Below are 18,705 nucleotides of genomic sequence, written 5' to 3'. Positions count from 1 at the left end.
CGGGGCTAGACTGGTTGCCGGTCAATTCAATGCTTTTTATCGATATATTGAAATAGAATCATAATTCATGCGCGCGTATTATTTTTCAAGGCGTCGATAAACTTTTAAGTTAGGTTTCTTTAAGCGTATCTTCATGCCCGACTGCATTGAGAACACCATACCGTTGACGGCAATGCTAACCGTGAACGGTTACCTCCGAATATAGAATTTAGCATATGAAGCATTGTCTACTCTTTAGAAACGAGAAAATAGTGGGCCTGATGTGGATCCGGATCTTCCGCGACCGGACGGTTGGTGGAAACTGGGAAACAGTCTGTACTATTTTAGCGAAGTTGCGGAAAATTATGAAGATGCGAAGAAAAGGTGCGAAAATATGGGCGCACAGTTGACAGAAATAGAAACCGAATCGGAACATAATCTACTAGCTTCAGAAATATACGGTAATTCAATCAAGTCTACATTGGTTTCAATTTGAATCATCGGTCAAAACAAGTTTGATTTTCAATCCATTAATTGGGCTACATCGAAAATGACAATCATTGCTCAATCCCGTGATGACTATTCGGACGTCAAAATCTCGTGAATCGAGGTATAATCTTTTATCTTGCCGTTTCATTTATCATTGCACAGTTAAGGGTTTTATATTCATTCGTATTATCGATATATATCTTTATGAACAATTTTACTACTTGATGTATTAAGCATAAGGGTGTATGGATCTGTATTCTAGGGCCTCAGAAAATACGCGGTTACTTTTGGTTAGGCGCGAAATATTCTGACAACAAATGGAAATGGAACATGTCCGGTGATCTCAAAGTATTCAAGTTTTGGGATCCTGAACAGAAGAATCGATACGTGTCACCATATTCACAGTGCTTGTACGTACAGTATTCACCTGCCCGGGTTTACTGGCGAGAAAGCAGTTGTACGTATTCTTTCGACATTGCGGCACTATGCGAAAAAACTCTGTAAAATTCTACAATAAACATCGAATTCGCTGTAGTCTTTAGAAATGTAAAGAAAAGAATGCATTTTTCAAGTATTTTGTCTGTTCTCACATGAATAAAGATTGAAGGTTTTTCGAATGGTTTGAGTTTCTTCGCGCTACATAGTACGTAGTAAGGCCTAAGTCATACAATCGCTGAAAAGTATTACTTAGCGATTGTATGACTTATGTAATTTCTAAAAGAAATCCGGTGCCACGCACACACGCACACAGTACGAAAAGAACTTGATTGTAGCTGTTTCTTCCAAAACGAGGAAATAAATGCGGATTTAGGAAGATTTAGGCATGATGCGATAAGACTCGGTGCAAGGCTTTTGCTGATATCAGCTGTTATTATGATATTTGGCTGTAGGCCAATCGAAGGTGCTCGTTTCAACAACATTGAGACATTTCAGGATTGCTCAATACATCACATTCTATCTTATCTCTCGCGTGACATATTCGGTTTATTTGATATCGGACTGGCAAACAGCGGTCATTCTAGAAATACGTACCACTAGCATACTAAGGGGCATAAAGACGCGGGGCATAAAGCCACTCTTAGTATAGAGAAGATGCCAGAACACGATATTGTAAGGATTTCCGTCATATTTTGGACTTGTTTGACATTTATAGTGACCGTCACTATAAATGCATTGGCAGCTCAGGGGATTTGTAAGTATTATCAGCCGTCGTCGTACCATTGCTTTTGGAAGCTGTTTTCCATAGACAAGTCACTGTCAGATAACGATAAAGTGAAAAACCCACAATAAGATGAAAAATGAGGAGAGAATCTACGGACTTTTCGACTGAAATGTATATATGAGCCATTTTCCAGATCTTTTTGAAAAAATAAGATTTCGAAAATATCTCATAGATTTCAAAAATCCATAATAAAATGAAAGAACTAGAAAATCTAACGTTTCGACTCAAATGAGTCTTTTTCAAGATCTTTTTGAGGAAAAAGATTTCACAAATGGCTCATAGATTTTAGTCGAGACGTCAGGTTCTCTCCTAGTTTTTTCATCTTATCGTGGGTTTTTCACTTTTATCGCTTTGGAAGCTGTTACTTGAAGAAAATCAGCCAGGCATTCGCTATGAATATCGTTCACGAGTTTGAATCTAATAAATCAAAGTATCGCACGAATATACGTTCTGAAGGGGTCGTCGTTTTTCGAATAAAATCGAAATCTATCTCTGTAATCGCGATCGGATCTAACGTTTCACACGTCGCAGCTGTTACTGTAATAAAATCGACAAAGTCGAGTTTTACTGATCGGTATTATTCGTTTTTTTGCATAGCTAATATGAAAATCATAGATTGATTAGCGCGTTCTGATAAATACTGTTTTAACTATGAATAGCAAATTGAGCAGGCTAGTCTCAAAAACAAATCGTATTTTAGCATTCGGAAATTGATGCAAGTTTGAGCTCGAATGCCGATATAACAAATATTCTAACGTTGAAATGTACATACAAGCAAAAAACAGTTTGTAGTGTATATCAGAGCATTAAAAATCCATAAAAGAACAAACAGTTTCATTTTCCATATATATAAATCATGTTGAATAAGTCGAACGTCCTGGTCTGGTTGTTGCCAGGTTATATTATGTAATCTTCTGCTATTTGAAGCACCACTGTTGACCTGTTTCTGTAAACTTATATCTTAACATACTGTAGTTTTGCATCATTTGTTACTTGTCTTGAGAAGGGGTATATGTTAACCCGAAAACGTTCGACTTATTCAACATGATTTATATATATATGGAAAATGAAACTGTTTGTTCTTTTATGGATTTTTAATCATCTGAACTCTCTACCAGGATATATCAGAGCAGTTGATGAAATCTGAGGGTGTATGTAATTTTGAAATGTTTCTACGTATCGTATACCTAGAGGACCATTAATCCATTAGCAACTTTCACGTTACAATTCGGGAAACAATTATCAAATATCCATAGTCTGCAAGTTTCGCGCACAGGCCTTAGAAGCGTTAATTGATTAAGGGCATTTAGAAATGTTGTTACCTATGGTATACGTATGCATGTAATCACAGTCACCGATGTTCGTATATGGTAAATTAAAAGTAAAAATGATATATCATCATTGGCACTTCTATGTGCATCTAGATCATGATTTCAAATATATCTCGCTTTTTCGTTTTAGCTCCGTTTTTGAACACAACTGGTGGTATATCCAACATATTTCCAACTGATATCACACCAGCAGGGTGGACGTTCTCTATTTGGGGTATAATCTATACCTGGCAGGTATTATGGTTGATATACGGAGTGACGACCATTTGCAGAAGCAGCGATGGCGGCCACCTTTATTACAAGCCAGATTTCATGCCGATCACGATTTACGTATGGTACATAGCGAATTTGCTTTTCAACATGGCATGGATAATATTGTGGGACCGCGCCCTGCCAGAATTTTCGCTACCAATGAGCGCATTGATGGCCGGTACTCTGTACGCTGCGATATTCATATCGCATCGAAATCTGGCGGCAAACGAGGACGCCTTGCAAAAACAAGGACTCGGCCGCGAGATCTGGTTCGTGAGATTTCTCGTGCAGAATGGACTTGCGCTCTACGCATCATGGGTGACGATAGCGACCTTGATCAATTTTGCAGTAGTCCTTTCCTATACGACGGGAGCTGTCGTTCAACACACGGCAAGCACTATCAGTTTGTCCATCCTTATAAGCGCGCAAGTCGCCTGGGTCGTTACTAACGCATTTCTCAGAAAGTATTTGGTCTTCACATTTTCGCCTTACGTTGTCGTAATTTTCGCCTTATCGGGAGTAATTTCGGCTAACTGGAGATCAGGTGATACCAACAGCGTGTTGACTGTCGTCTGTTTCGTTATATCCGTCGTTGGACTTGCTCTACAAATTTTCTACATTGTTAAAGTTGTCAAGCCCGGTCGAAAAATTGAAAATCCCGTTTTTGAAAACCCAGTGAAATTCACCAAGGAGTAGACTCGTATCTATCTACATTACGCGACGTTGGATTTATGGTTTTGGGGTAAAATTTGAATTTGTTATGTAAACAAGTCGTAATAAAATATTCTATAGCTCCTCCCTGCGATGTGTTCTAGTCATTGAGTTAGATTTTATGCACGTAAAGTTAACAGCCACAAAACTTTTATCTAATCATAGTCCATGGTTTTACTATCAGAAAATAGCAACGCCTTACAATATTATATCGACATTGACGATTCTGCTTATAGTTACATATACGGATTTGCTGCAATAAGAATTTTGATGTATCTTCGTGAGATTTGTGGCTTCAGCAAATGTCGTTTGCCCATTAAATGAGCGTTATTTTTGATACAGTCGACGCAGCTAACGTACGTAGTGCAGCGTCGTAACCACCTGCAGCGTAAAGCGTACTTATCATGTTGTCGCGCTGTTACAGCTGATAGCAGTTGTCGTTGTCTCCACGGCGATAGCGTTTTAAAAGCCGACGTTGACGTCTTGTCCTCTCGGCGTCACCGTAGCGACGACTTAACGTTAGAACGTTTATTTTACCGTCAGTAGTCTGTCGTCGTTCAAAAAGACGCCGCCGCCGCGCTCAACTCAACACAAAAAGGTAAGTGCAATTTAAAGTTATTTAGCCTGTTGATATATATACATATACACATGCAATTTACCATTTCTATAAGAACACTTTTTGAAATTCTTTGTATATATGTTTAGAATCAATGTGAGAACAAGATATCAGGAGTTCCGGATTCTTGACAAAATAAGAGATATTCAATTTATCTATCGATCTATATGCGTTCTTACAAAAGGGATCTAGGGTGAGCGATCCCATTTGTGTCAAGAACGCACAAGGAAGCCAAAAAACAATTTTGTCATCTCTTATACTTCGACAGTTGAAAGAGGTACAAATACATTTTATACATTAGCTATTTGAATTGAAACCAATCGTTCGATGCCGTGAAACGCTCGATGAAATTGGAACACTTTTTGAATATAAATGCAGGAATTCATCGATCGTTTTTGACTCGATCACTATCGATGATTTATGTTACGCGACAACCAGCTAGGCTTTGTTGGTGTCGAGTCCATTATCGTGATTGATGGTTGGTGCTGAAACCAGATTAATACGTTTTCCTGCATCTCGCAGGGATTCCCATCGGATGAAATGTGACACGGCCATGTTGATTATTTCACGACACGTTCGTGCGCGAAACCTTTTTTTTCAAAACGATGCTGAATCAACACGTCGCTGAATTTATTTTCATCGCCATAGTTATATAGTATCCATTCACTAATTGTGAAGGTTTGAAATATACGCCCATCATAAAACACACAGGAATCTCCACACATTCGATAGCTGTCATGAGTAGTTGTTTATCGCATTGGTAGTGGGAAGTAGGAGCGGGGGTTTCCGAGACAAAATTTGACGTGACGCATGGTTTCTTCAACGCTATGCCAGTCGGTATGAGCTGAAATTAATCTATCGGTATATTGAAAAATGAAGTAAGAAATTCTTCCGCAAAGCTTAAGCATATTTGCCGGCACGACTAGTAGAGTACATGTAGCAAATCAGATACAACGACAATGACAGCCAATTCGGATAGATGGCGTATGGGTATTATTGACTAATGGTATCAAGTATGACACAACAATAGTTTTATCGATAAAACAGTGCAGTTTAACGAGCAGTAATATAGGTAATGGGAATAAATTTGTGAGGGCCACGGGTATCTTGTATCTTAGCTACTATTATCGGTTATACAGGTCAACTCCCTATATGATTTCACCACCAGGAAACTCCTTTCAAATTGTTTCAAATTTTCGTACATAATTCTAACGTCATTTTGTACGGTTCAATATTTTTGCCACCTCGTTGTAGTCGGTTCTCTAGGCTTAAACACGCCTATGATAAGTGGTGAAATACCGTTGATGCGACGTCAACCGATAATTAAGATAAGCCAGCGCATTCAATCATTACGGATCAGACTGATCAAATAGTACGACGGAGAAACATAGCATGACGGTATGTTATGAAGATATAATCCTTATATTAGTGACGATGAGAAATGTGATCTACGAAGAACATCACCGAGGTCACATGATAATTAAGGACGCGTCAAGTGCAAATGATAATCTTCCTAGCATGTTCCGCGCCCTTTTTACATATATATACACCAACTGATCACCGCTTGCACAAACCACTCAATTAGTAATATGTATACTAAAATCCGAATCCTCGAAGTAGCCCTACGAATTTCCCATCAAAATCTGTTGTTATTTTGACCGTGGAGCGACCGTTATGAATTCCGGCCGCACCTAGCAGTGGTGCCATGTTTCCCGAGACTCATGCATTGGAGGCCCCTGCTCGAGTAACATTTAATATTAGGTTTAAGAAAATATTCATCTTACTGAATATATTTCTTATAATAAAAACACGCCTTCATGTTTTCATCCAAAATTTTATGCCGATCCTACGATTTATTTTATGAACCGAAATCACTTTCACTATGAAGTGCGTGGAGCTGGGTCTGTATAGTATCTCTGAAATATTTTTTTTCTTTTTTACATATTGCTCATGTACGATACGTAGGCCTATAGAAAATATGATCGATTTTGCATTGTCAGCTGTGCAAATGAACAGTAATGGGTTGTGATAATTCAAAGTCGGCTCTTGTCTCGGATAAGAATGCGAAACCTCTCCGTCCAAAACTCGGCGATTGCGATTTGCCCAAGTCATTCTATGCCGATCGTCTGGTCGTCGAGCTCCACAAGGCCATCACCGATAGTAAGTATATGACTAAGCAGGTAGGTAGAGATAGCTTTGTTTGGGCAAAGCGATCCCTGTTAAACTATGGAACGAAGGGATGAGAAACGCGAGAGGATCGTACACTGAGGTCGGAAACCGATTCCGATTATTAGCCGAATAGCTTTGAGGACGGACCTTTTACCTTTATTTCCACATTTGGATGTGTTAAGTTCACAGCAAACAAAATCTAACCTCAATCACTTTTTCAGGCTTGTTGGAAGATTGTAAACGAACCGGGACCGAAATTTCTAATTATATTATATATACGCACCTATATCATACAAAAAGTCTGTAAATTTGAACGTTCATCCAACTATATCTATATCTTTATCATATCATATCATCATTTACCCTCAAAAGGCCTTAGGCCTATGTACAGACAGCCTCTTAGTTAAGACATAGTATAATTTTGAGTTCTATGGTTTAGATATGCTGTATACTTCGATTTCGGATTTCAAATGCGAACCCCTTTTTTCATCCACGGTAGGTGTGGTTGGTTTGTAAGGGGCATCAAGTCAAATCAAAATCGATCAAATGAATAAGAGGGGCAATCCCTGAGATTAAAAAAACACCCTGTTTCATTCCGGCAGGTGCGGCGTTTGTATGAACACGAGCGTTTTTTCCTGGGTCAAATTTGGCTCGTGCCAAATAAGTTCCAAGGCAACCGTTCTTATGGGTGCCAAATGGGCCCGTGCCTGTTTGGCCTCAACCAAATTTAGCACGGGTCAAATTATTGCATGCAATGTTTCCGAAAGTGACTCCCTTCTTTTCGTTAATTATCGAGCGAGTGGCTTATGTGTGAACGCGCTCTCTTATTAGGCGCGGGCCAAATTTGACTCGGATCTGATCCGGGCGTTTCCGTGTGATCGCGGCTTACGAAAAAATTAGATGATTAGATGGTCGGGTTTTGCATAAGTGCGTAAATTGTAAGAAAATAACATTTTCGACAAAATGAAAAGCTACGTAGGTATGTTAAGTGCCAACCTCAAAATTGGTACAGGCATCAACTATAATATTCATTTGGTGAATTGTCCACTTATTTCATTGAAAAGCCCAAGAATGCATTGATACTTATTGATAAATTTCCGTTGCAGATAAATATCAAGTGATTATCACGATTTTCTACAAATACAAAGATACAGATTACGAAGAACTCGCCGAAACGTTCGAACACGCGTTCGGTGTCAATCTAATGGATATGGCGCAAAGTAAACTGTCGCCTGAAATGTCAACTTTCGTGTCAATGCGCATAAATTCCCGCTTGCGAGCGATTGCCTTCTACCTAAAACAGAGCCTGGATACGAAAGACTACACCTCTGTGATAGAGATCATTTGTGCCTACTCAGAATTGAATCTTACGTCGCTACAACAAGAATATTCCGACATCTGGGCCGAGAACTTGCCGGACGTTCTTAGAAATTCGCATTTAGACGATGAGATTCGGCAGATACTGTTGTCCCTGCTGAGCAAGGTCTGTATATCGTGTATCACGTGAATATTATTCGCGATTTGTCATTTTATCGGACATTTCCGACAAGCAATTTCCACAATTTCCATCTGGGGCTCATAAAGAGTGAATGATTTCCAACGGCCGTTAAACGGTTCGCGTTCCAATGTGTAATTATAACTTTAAGGTATGACTAAATCCATTCAGATACTGTTTCGGACAATTTTGTTAATTTTCATTCATGTGTTTTCCGTGTATCGTTAAACAGTTGTTAAGATCGCCAACACGGCCTTAATCTCACCAACTGTTACTGTTCTGTTACTGTTACTGTAACTGTTACTGTTACTGTTATTTGAGTGTTCATTTTAAAGGGCACATGCCCACTAAATAGAATATCATATAAAAGTTATTCTTTAAAGTAATATGTTCACAAATTATAAATATGCTACTGATTTCAATTTCAGTTTAGCCTTCTCTGAGAAATAAGACTTTTAAATCAGCAATTTCAGCACGTGCTCACTGTTATTGTTTATGTGTGCAGGTGCGTGTTTCTGACGTCATCTTTGTTGAAAGCTAACTGTTTCCAGTCATTTCACTAGACATTGCAAAGGTCATTTTATCCTCTCGGAAGATTTTTAGAATTAATGAATTCTAAACTATTGTATATTTTGGTGCCGTCATATATGACATGATAAACATATATTAGTGGGTGTATATAGCTGTGATTAAAGCAAACAAATGATGTTGATTTTATTGATTTTATATAGGCTACTGCGCACTGTGAGCACACACGTGCTTGTTTATAACAAAGATACCGTCAAAAATAGCGCCGACTGCGGGATGTAGGTGAAGTACGTAAACTAAGTCAAGAATAATTAAATGTCTAATTTAGAGCTAATCTGTCATCTTTTTTCGATCAGTCACATCTCAGGTTGTAATTTGTATACAAAAGTAGCATTTGGTTTACTAATTACGAAAAGTACAATTTATTGGGCATGTGCCCTTTAAACGTATAAAAACCTTAAGCATAACCGGCCACACCCCTCTTCAAATTATCCTTCTGTAAAACGCTGTGTATAGGCCCTATTACAGTTATTATGTCCGCTACTTAATAAAAAGTTTGCCACGGAAAAAACTCTTCAACTTAAAAACTCTTATTCGCGTGTCATCATCATTTATCGCATCCTGTTCGTGTCTTCTGCTTAATCTCCGGAATGCATCGATCGATCATTCGATCGGATGCATCATTGTTCACGATAGTAATGTAAAATCAGTGCTGTTTCATCATGGCATCGGATTCCTGAATAAAAAGGTTTCCAGTTTCAGGAGCCACTTTGCGATAGTTATTTCATTCATAAAGGTTTGTGAATTACCTACCTACAGTAATTTCTGGCAGACGCCGAAACAGCAATTGATAAAGATTTGAATTGAATCGAAAGATTTGAATTGTTGATATGTTTCATCATTATATCAATACGATTGATATCGCTATCAGAAAATTTTCGAACGCCGGAGCGGGGGACCGCGACCCCTAAAACACCCCCCTTAGATCCACCCCTATCGATTCCGTTTATTCCCTAACGCTTTTTGTCCTTGGTTCGATCACGAGAGTCCTGTTTTAAATAGGACACACATTCATAACGTGGAACGTACGTTTCCTGTCCGATTAATTAACAGCAATTTATAACATAGCGCACACGAATGAGAGCAATATCAATTATTAGCATAATAAAGCTTCGTTTCAGTATCCAACTTACATTTTATCCTCGAAAACCATGGCAACCATGATTCCTGGCTGTTGATTTTCGTTGATTTTTTTGCGCGTGTGTGCGCGGGGTTTCTTAATAATACCGACATGAAAGGATGCGACGGTTTAGGGTTTTTATTTCAATCTCATGGAAATGATTTACCACTAACCAGATTTGGTCGTTATGCATATGAAAAGAAATTGACTCATGGACCATTTTTCCAAGACACTTGATCTATTGTAAATGGATTTAACTTTATAATCATATATTCACCTTAACGTGCTTCTTTTACAAGCAGCTTTGCAACTTCGTTTGGTATCTTAATCTGATTTCATTATACTCCATAGGTTTTTGCATATAAAAAGAAAATAACTCTTGAACCAGTTTGCGGACGCCTTATCTCTTTTGCGAATGGATTCAACTTATATATATATATATATATATAATTATATATGCATCTTAATTTCGCCCGTCATAAAAAGTTGATCCATGCCTCTTTCAAAAGCAGCTGTGCAACTTTGTTTGGTATCCTAATCCAATTTCACAACACTTCATAGTTTTTTCCTATCGCAATTAGTTTTCGGTATAACTTGTTATATGCGCTTACAATGAAATACAATTGTGCATCATTGAACTGCTAACTAACATCATGGCAACTCGTTACTCTATTTCAGGGGTGGGTCCAAGGTGAGGGTGCCGGGGTGCTCACCACCTAAGCATGTCAGGTTGCCCTGAAATTTTACGGATAAAAGAAACATATTAAACTAGATACCAAAAAACTTTAAATTCATAAGCTTGTTCTCTGAATTTCCAAAAAATAAGTTAATGTTTTCCGATGAGCTTTTTCCGGGGTGATCAAAATATCCGGGACGATCTCGATGAAATAAAGGCACATAGCTCTTGTTTTCTACAGCGCGCTGAATCCCAAGACGAGGAAAACGATCTGGTCGTAGTCAAGCAGACCATTGTCGAGCTGTCCGATGCACTACAAACGAACGATCTTTTCGAAAATAAGATGTTATTCCTCGGAACCTGTTCTTCGAGATCAAGAATCCAACTTAGAGATATATTCGAAGGTTTCGTTCAGGTATACTTACCAAGCGTTCTTACCGTTCTTACCAACGTAGCATGGAAGATGACTGTCAAAAAGTTGGCTAGAAAATTTTAGAGATTGCACTTTCATGGTACCGTTGGAAAGACAAGTAATTGTTTTTTTTTTCGGAGTTTCTACCAGCTTCATCTCTCATACTATAACTACCACGTCACTTGATTCTGCTATAGTATCCAATAAGCTTATTGGCATGTTCGACTATACAAAAATTTCTTCCCGAAAATTTCTTTTACAGAAATCTGGCAGAGATCTAACGGTTGAACTGGAGAAATTCTATTGGGAAGACAGGGAAAAATGTCAGACACTGACGACACTCGGTAGGATAGAAATGAACCTGGGAATATTTGTCGATTCATTCTCCCATTACAAATGTAACTGTTGTGTAGTAGATCTTAGCGATGCACGCGCAATTAATGCATCTATTAGTGAGTCCATTGATATTTGTTATCCAAAGATATGGACATTAATGATGTAATCTAACTAATTGCATCCAGGGTCGACAATATACTGCGCTACATTTCAATCCAAAGAAAAACGCGGTTTTAATCGTTCAATTTGAAGCATTTGTAAATATTTGTTTTGCAGTTGACGCTTTGCGCAAAAAGGAATACTACTTCGCTGACAAGATAAAGGCGTTGTTGGCGAAAGATCATTCGGAATCCCGACAGCAACTGATATTTACGATTTTATCCAGACCCGAGGTTCGTTCGTCATCGGTGCACGCACATTCCAAACGATGTGTTCAAGAAAGTAAAATTATGTATACCTGTTAACTGAAAGTTACCCGTTAATGCTTGTTTTGATAACCAAACCATATGTTTTGAATTTCTGAGGGTGTTTTGAATGCATTTATCGCCGGACGCTGCATTCACAATAACGCAAGAATCCCCAAATCTTCAAAGTCGGTAAAATTCCACTGGGTAAATCTCTATTTGCAATAAAACTGCAATATTTGAACCGTGCAAGGAACTCTTTGCGATAAATTCGTAAATGAATTCTTAGAATTAGTGAATTTTTTATTTGTAATATTTCCGAATTCGACCTGGAATATTTTTGATCGGTAAATTGACTTCAAGATTGTATCTACTTACCTACTTGCACTCCATTTAAAAGGCGGAGGATTTTTACCTGCTTTGAAGAAAAGGGATTTTTACCGCTAACCGCCTACACGTACGAATTATCTTGTTTTTTTCAGCATGTTTTACGCGATGTGAAAAACTGTTATAAAAAGACTTGTCTGGAAAACTTAACGACTGACATCGAACACGCTATCAGTGATCAAGCTACACGTTTGATACTCGTCAAACACCTGGCGAAGTGCTGAACTCGTCGTCAGACCCGAAGTTGAAATCAAACACACGACCCCGGCTTTCTTGAAATCGGATTGCACTTTTTACACATTATTGTGAACGTCCGTAAAAAGTTCGTCCGTCATTTGTTTCATTTGCCACAGAACCAAGGTCTGTCTTAGTCATTGCATTTGGTTGCAGTATCAAAAACTTGCAATATATTTTTGATAGATTTTGATATTGGATTGTTTAAAGAGTCCATGGTCGAACACATTAAGCATGACAGACCTTCGAAGTTTGTAAATCCGCCGATTTCTTTTGTTGTTACGTGTGGCTATCTCCAGCACTGGTAGACAAACTAACGTACCCGGTCGTATTCGAGCCAGTAGGCCCATTTGCCCGTTCGAGTGAACGGACTTTTTGAGCAAAGCGCACTTTTGAAAATCATATTATTTCTCAAATACGCTTATTTTGAGGCCTGACCCTCAGATGGTTCGATGTTAGTGCACTATCTTTGATTCTGTAATATTTTTTCTACAAGCCGCAATGGTTTTTACGCTAAAACGTTTGACCGCACCTACTTGATATACGTACATGTGTAACTACCATGTATGTATATATTGTATAGGCCGTATACAAGGGCCAATGGCCGATAGTTTGTTGATCAGTTTGATGATTTTGATAGATTAATGATTAGTTTGTTGTTTCACATTGATTTTTAAGATGTCATCATTTTTTGCTACCAGTGTGCCCTTTTTGACGATGATAGAACTGCCCTTTTGAATAGTTACCTTACGGGCTCGAGTAATGCAATCGAAAGCGAATCCGTGCTTCAATATAAATTTTTTCTTTTCGCTAAACCGTCGATTTTCGTGGTTCCATTGAAAACTATAGGACATAGACATACTACCGTCTACTACTCAAACTATTACTAATAATTTGTGTGTACATGTACGTAGCAATGTAATTTCTAGGTTTCTGTATTTCTGTTGTTATGTCCTGTAAGATCGTCCCACTTTTCAGTTCGAGACAAAGTCAAATGTTAGTTTTAAAGAGGATAATTTCTATTGAAGACTGTTAGAATGTTCCTTCCATTCGTTTTTTAATGAATTTAGAGACATTAAGGAGTACATAATTAAAGATATATTTGGAAAGAATTATGTAGATTCATCTATACAGGTTCCTTCATATAGTTGAACCATTTTGACTTATTTTCACTGGATAATATAGCTCGACTTACCCTAACAAGTCTCGAGAACTAGATGAAAGCTTCAGTAAGTCAAGCTACATTATTCAGTGAGAATAAGTTCAATGGTTCAACTATATATTTGGACTAATATAAGTTTGACTGATTTGTAATTTTGGCCATCTCAGCTACGGTTTGGCGCGATCGGTTTTACAGGTACATTTTTATGAATTCATCCCTGCTGTATGACTGATGGACTGCCCGATAACCAATTCAAAATATCCAAGGCTCAACATGAAGACAATTATTTTTTCATGATAACAAATTTTTCGTTTTTATTCAGGCAAAATAGTTTAATATCGTTACACTTGAAGAACGTACAGAAACCTTATCTTTTACAGCGTCAGTACAAATAGATACAAATACAGAGCCCCTTTCCACGTACCAAAATGTAGAAATTCTAGCAATTGGACCCTTTTCATGATGTCGTATGGGAACCTTATCAAGAGAATTAGCAAACTAAGTTGGTGGGCACATTCAGCTGCTGAATAGTACATACTTCTTAAACTCAAATCACCAAAGAAAATATGAGTGACTAATCAGGGGAATAAATATGCGAAAAATCATAGACAACCAATATAATTGAAGAATTTTACCACCAAAGAAAGCAAGAAGCTCTGACATTAATTTCCAAAGTGGCAGTATATTTTTCCATCTAAGATTCAAGCTGAACTTCTCTTCCAAGGAAAAGAAAATTAAACAGGACTTCACTTAAAAGATGAAGTGCATGATTGGTGCTTGGTAATATTACATGAAAATGAAAAAAAAAACACCCACCGCGACGTTTCAGCAGTTTCCATATACACAACATACATGTATCATAAACCAGACTAAACCTATAAGTAGAAGTAAGTAATTTGGCAAATTGCAAGTCAGTCTCGATAAAATATTGGACAGATAATCAGAACATAGGCACAAACTCGGACCTGAATGAAACAGCTATAAAGATATCATAAAAGAAGCAAGGCATCGAAAACTGTTTTGCATAATTTTTCGGAGTTTTTAGTCAGTAAACTAGTCCCCAAACACTAGAATTTATAAAAAAACTACTAGATTTCTTGGAAAAACAAGAAGAAACCAAGACTCTGTTTTAAAATTCCTACCGACGTTAACGCAGATAGGAGACGAAACTCAATTGGAATATTTGCCAAACGATCAAGCTTGGATCGGGAAAGGGATCCGGCGATTTCATTACATCTAGAAGTCTGTAGATGCGACTTCCTCGCAACTCCCTGTTGATAAACAATAGTTTTTCACCGTTGTTCGAGGACAAAAACAAACAAACGTTCGTGATCAGAGCGGCTAACGACCCCAAAACTCACGCCAGATCCGTACCCAATCCAGCGGAATCACTGCGAGTAAACTTTGAAAGATAACTACCACATTTTACAATGTACCGAGCACACCGCGAGAGACAGGCTGCATGAAACGAATAACTAATGACAATAATTACTAAAATAATCTATTATACCAACCGTTAACTAAAAAGCAATAATACGGTAACGGCGCGATATACGGCGATAGCGTCTCGATCAAAATACCTTGAAAACTCTCATCATTTTAAAAAACAGAAGGACGGAGGCAAAAAAGATGATTATGATATACACCGCATCCTAGCATGCCAGGGGTGCTGCTATCCACATAGTTGAACGCTTCACAATTCGGTGAATATCGTTTGATTCCGCAGGAGTGTCGCTAAGATTTTCTTAAGGAGGCTCAGAACACGAGCGGAGCTATTCGCCGAACGCCGAAGGCAAACAAGCGTTTCTGAATCCTTGAAATTGTTTTTATGTCCTAAAATAGTCTTAATTTTCGAATTTCGAACCTTGAGAGGGGCATTTACTGGAACCATAAAAGGCAAAACATTCATGAAATATCCGGAATGTGATGAAATAAAATTTGGAACTTAAACAAAAAAAAAGTAGAACTTGGATTTAAAATGGGGGGACATCGGACACCCTTGTGTGACACCCATGGTCCAGTAGTGGCAGAACGCGAGGTGAAGTATAAATTCAATGCGTGTAGAAAGCACACCCTGGGAAGTGAGGAAAAATACACACGAATTGTCTATATATGTACAATTCTTTACCGTATAGAAACGACACTAGTACAGACACTACTCCGATATAGCAGAAAATGCACGGTCTTCCCGCATTTTTCTGTTCGAACTGGCAGAATTACAAAACACGAGGTTGTCACATCAAATCCGATGACCATTCGAAAAAATTCAAATCTCACTCCTCGTACGAGTTGATTTTTTCCCCTTTCATAAAATGTTATGAACTATCCTTAATACATAATTTAATCATTTTTTCGTACGGTAGTAACTATACTTACAAACTACACGTGTACATATTATCTATTTACAATCAGTACAGTATACAAATATATTAATCGATATACATATTTATTTCATCGAGTAGAAATACCAGACATGGCCACCGTAAAAACTGCGGTTAAAAATCCTGTTGGTCCATACCAAAAAACCATTACAAATTGCAATTCGAAACGCTATCAATACCAGGAATGATGCTTAGAACTGATTCCTTTATATTTGTACTTCTACCATTTTGCAGTCAGGAACTACGCCTTCGGACAATCAATTTTACCAAGGACTCCAATAGTTTTAGAGTCCATGATTTGATTGTCCATATATCACCCGCGTTCAGAACCTCTAGACAGGAATTTTCAGCAATTGAAAATGGACAACAAATGCCAGACATCACAAGTAATCAGAAATCACGCAAAAACTTATTTAGGGACCTAATCATTGCCTTTTTATAATCGAATAGGCTTAAGATACCGATGAGATCGCGAAACTAAACCAGACAGGTTAACGGTGAATATTTGAGGGGTCTTTCAAGGCTACAGATCTGATTTGCGCGACAAGAATCTCCAAATTCAATACATGTACTCAAATTCGCGTCCAATTTCTACGTGTGGACTGTTTATAACCATAACTTGCAAATATATACATAAAAAATTTATACAATCAGAAATAAGAAATGCATTTGCCATATATAAAATAATTCAGAATTGGCGGTTTGAAGCGACAGTTGCATATAAGCCGCTCTCTATATCGAGATTATCGCTTTCATCACAGCACCACATCCAATGCGATTTGATCGAGGACGATTCGAGTGGTTGACCCGACGCGACTGAACATCCCGAGCAACTATCATCGATGAATAACTGCAACCAAAATTAATGAATTTCCGCCGCAACCTAAAGCAGTGTCTACACTAAAGCTTCGATCGATCGGGCATCCAAACCCTGATGACGTCGTTAAAGTTTAAATCAAGAATAACGAAAATTTCACGGAAAGTAACTGTGAATTCATAGTTGACGAATGAGAACTGAATTCTTAATAGATCAGTTTCACAAATGATAATGAACAGGGGACCAGTTCCATAGTCAAGACTTAAGTCCCAAAGTGGTCTTAAATTTAAGGAATGGTCTTAAATTGTTAGATCGACTACAGAACTAAGTTGGTCTTACACCATTTTCTTAAGTTAGCTAAATACAGTAAGGTACTCCCTCCATTCTGGTTGCAAAGTGGGAAAGTGGAAATTTGTCGGACTCGAATAACATCTGCATCGAATGGTATATCCAATTTAATTCAACATATAACACCGCATGGGGTCAGAAAAACATTTCCGTAAACACCAGTTATCCTAGTTGATTAAATCCTGACTTGAACGCGGAGCCCCTACAGTAAAATCGCTTATCATCTTCAAACAACACAAAACAATCAATCGATACATTCATTCATTCTACGATGAACATTTCTATATAAACACTATTCATAAATACTTTATACACGTAGTATTTCGTAATAATATAATCAGTAATAATCAATTACATTTCATTTAGCTTTTACATTTCTACAAACAACGAGACCGACGACAAACCATCACACGTCGAGTCAACGACGCTTTTAAAACTTATCCTCAACTCCAATGATCACGAACTCTCTAGATTGCTAATTACCAGCGTTCAGGGTTCGACCTATTGACGTTAATCGCCAATTTCTCTCAGATGCCTAGTTTCACTTTAAGCGAAAGTATAAGTAAATATTCCACAATTCAATCACAGGTAAGGTCAGGGTAACGCGTTCATGCGCCCGTTTAGACTCGCCAAATAATTTCACGATACAATACGCGGATGAATTGACCAATTGCACAAATTCCTGACAACAGCATTTTATACGTCTGTACAATCAGTTACTGATGATGAAGATGATACCGATGATGATAAAATGAACGATGATAGAAAATATCTTCGACCAATCGCGTCCGATCTCAATAAATAAAAACAAAGTTATTTTTTCATATAATACTTCAATAGCATCCATCGATTAAGATCATGAGAAAATAATTCTTTGCACTCGCAGTCTAAACAAACCGGGGCACCCGCGTGTTTTCAATTCTTACGCGTCTCCAGTCCGCGACGAGGACAGACTCAATCGTCTTAAAAAATCCCTACAAAATAATTCTCCATTAAGTAGAACTCTTTGCCCGATGCGCTGATCGGTTCCAATATACGATCATACGTCATTTCTTCGCCTGAAAAACCGATCATTTTCTAGAAACCGTTCGTTCGATCGATCGCACGGATCGTTTAAGACGTCGTCTCGGGGACAAATATTTCGACTTCTTTATCGCCGTGTTCGCCGCTGAGCAGACGTTTACGCGCTTCTCGTTTCGCCTGCATCAATCGACGCCGCGCCTCCTCGCGTGTCTTACGAGCCGTCTCTTCTCGCGCTTTCTCCGCCGGCGTTTTCGGCTTCATTTGTCGTTTTGGCATTCGCGTTCGCGTCGGCGCTGCAACAAATAATTCAATTTCATATTCAGTGGCTGCTTTATTCATTTCGTTACTACTGTCTATATCAACTTGGCTTGAGAGGACATCAGGTGTCCGAGCCCAGTCAGTCTGTGTAGTTCATAGCCGATATAGGTCTTGATAGGACCAGCATAGATGGGCAGTTGATCAAAAACATTGATTTTTAATCCATTTTACACTGCATTAAAGGGTCACCAAAGTCTCTTTGAATGGGGTAGAATAGAGAAAAGTGACTTTATAA

At 38.2% G+C, this 18,705-nt stretch overlaps 3 protein-coding genes across 3 annotated transcripts in view; 2 read left to right on the top strand and 1 right to left on the bottom strand.

Annotated features, from left to right (window-relative positions):
• The first annotated feature begins 1,507 nt into the window (after positions 1-1,507).
• On the top strand, positions 1,508-4,010 carry LOC141907424 (uncharacterized). The gene is made up of 2 exons (XM_074797062.1): positions 1,508-1,660; positions 3,152-4,010. Exons 1-2 carry the CDS (start codon positions 1,561-1,563, stop codon positions 3,967-3,969), a joined length of 918 nt encoding a protein of 305 aa, XP_074653163.1. The 5' UTR covers positions 1,508-1,560; the 3' UTR covers positions 3,970-4,010.
• A 475-nt stretch (positions 4,011-4,485) lies between these two features.
• LOC141907476 (annexin A6-like) lies at positions 4,486-13,470 on the top strand. Its single transcript, XM_074797126.1, has 7 exons — positions 4,486-4,582; positions 6,566-6,760; positions 7,876-8,252; positions 10,890-11,063; positions 11,323-11,404; positions 11,673-11,788; positions 12,283-13,470. The coding sequence occupies exons 2-7, from the start codon at positions 6,619-6,621 to the stop codon at positions 12,409-12,411; spliced, it is 1,020 nt and encodes a 339-aa protein (XP_074653227.1). The 5' UTR covers positions 4,486-4,582; positions 6,566-6,618; the 3' UTR covers positions 12,412-13,470.
• A 410-nt stretch (positions 13,471-13,880) lies between these two features.
• LOC141907320 (uncharacterized) overlaps positions 13,881-18,705 on the bottom strand; it is a 33,636-nt gene continuing 28,811 nt past the window's right edge. The window contains exon 9 of the mRNA XM_074796927.1: positions 13,881-18,445. Within this exon, the coding sequence (XP_074653028.1) occupies positions 18,243-18,445 (203 nt within the window). The 3' untranslated portion in view covers positions 13,881-18,242. The remainder of the gene's footprint in view (positions 18,446-18,705) is intronic.

The sequence above is a fragment of the Tubulanus polymorphus genome, chromosome 6, assembly GCF_964204645.1.
Source record: "Tubulanus polymorphus chromosome 6, tnTubPoly1.2, whole genome shotgun sequence".
NCBI lineage: Eukaryota > Metazoa > Nemertea > Palaeonemertea > Tubulaniformes > Tubulanidae > Tubulanus > Tubulanus polymorphus.
Note: the sequence above shows the minus strand (reverse complement) of the source record. Positions and strands in the feature narration are given on the sequence as shown.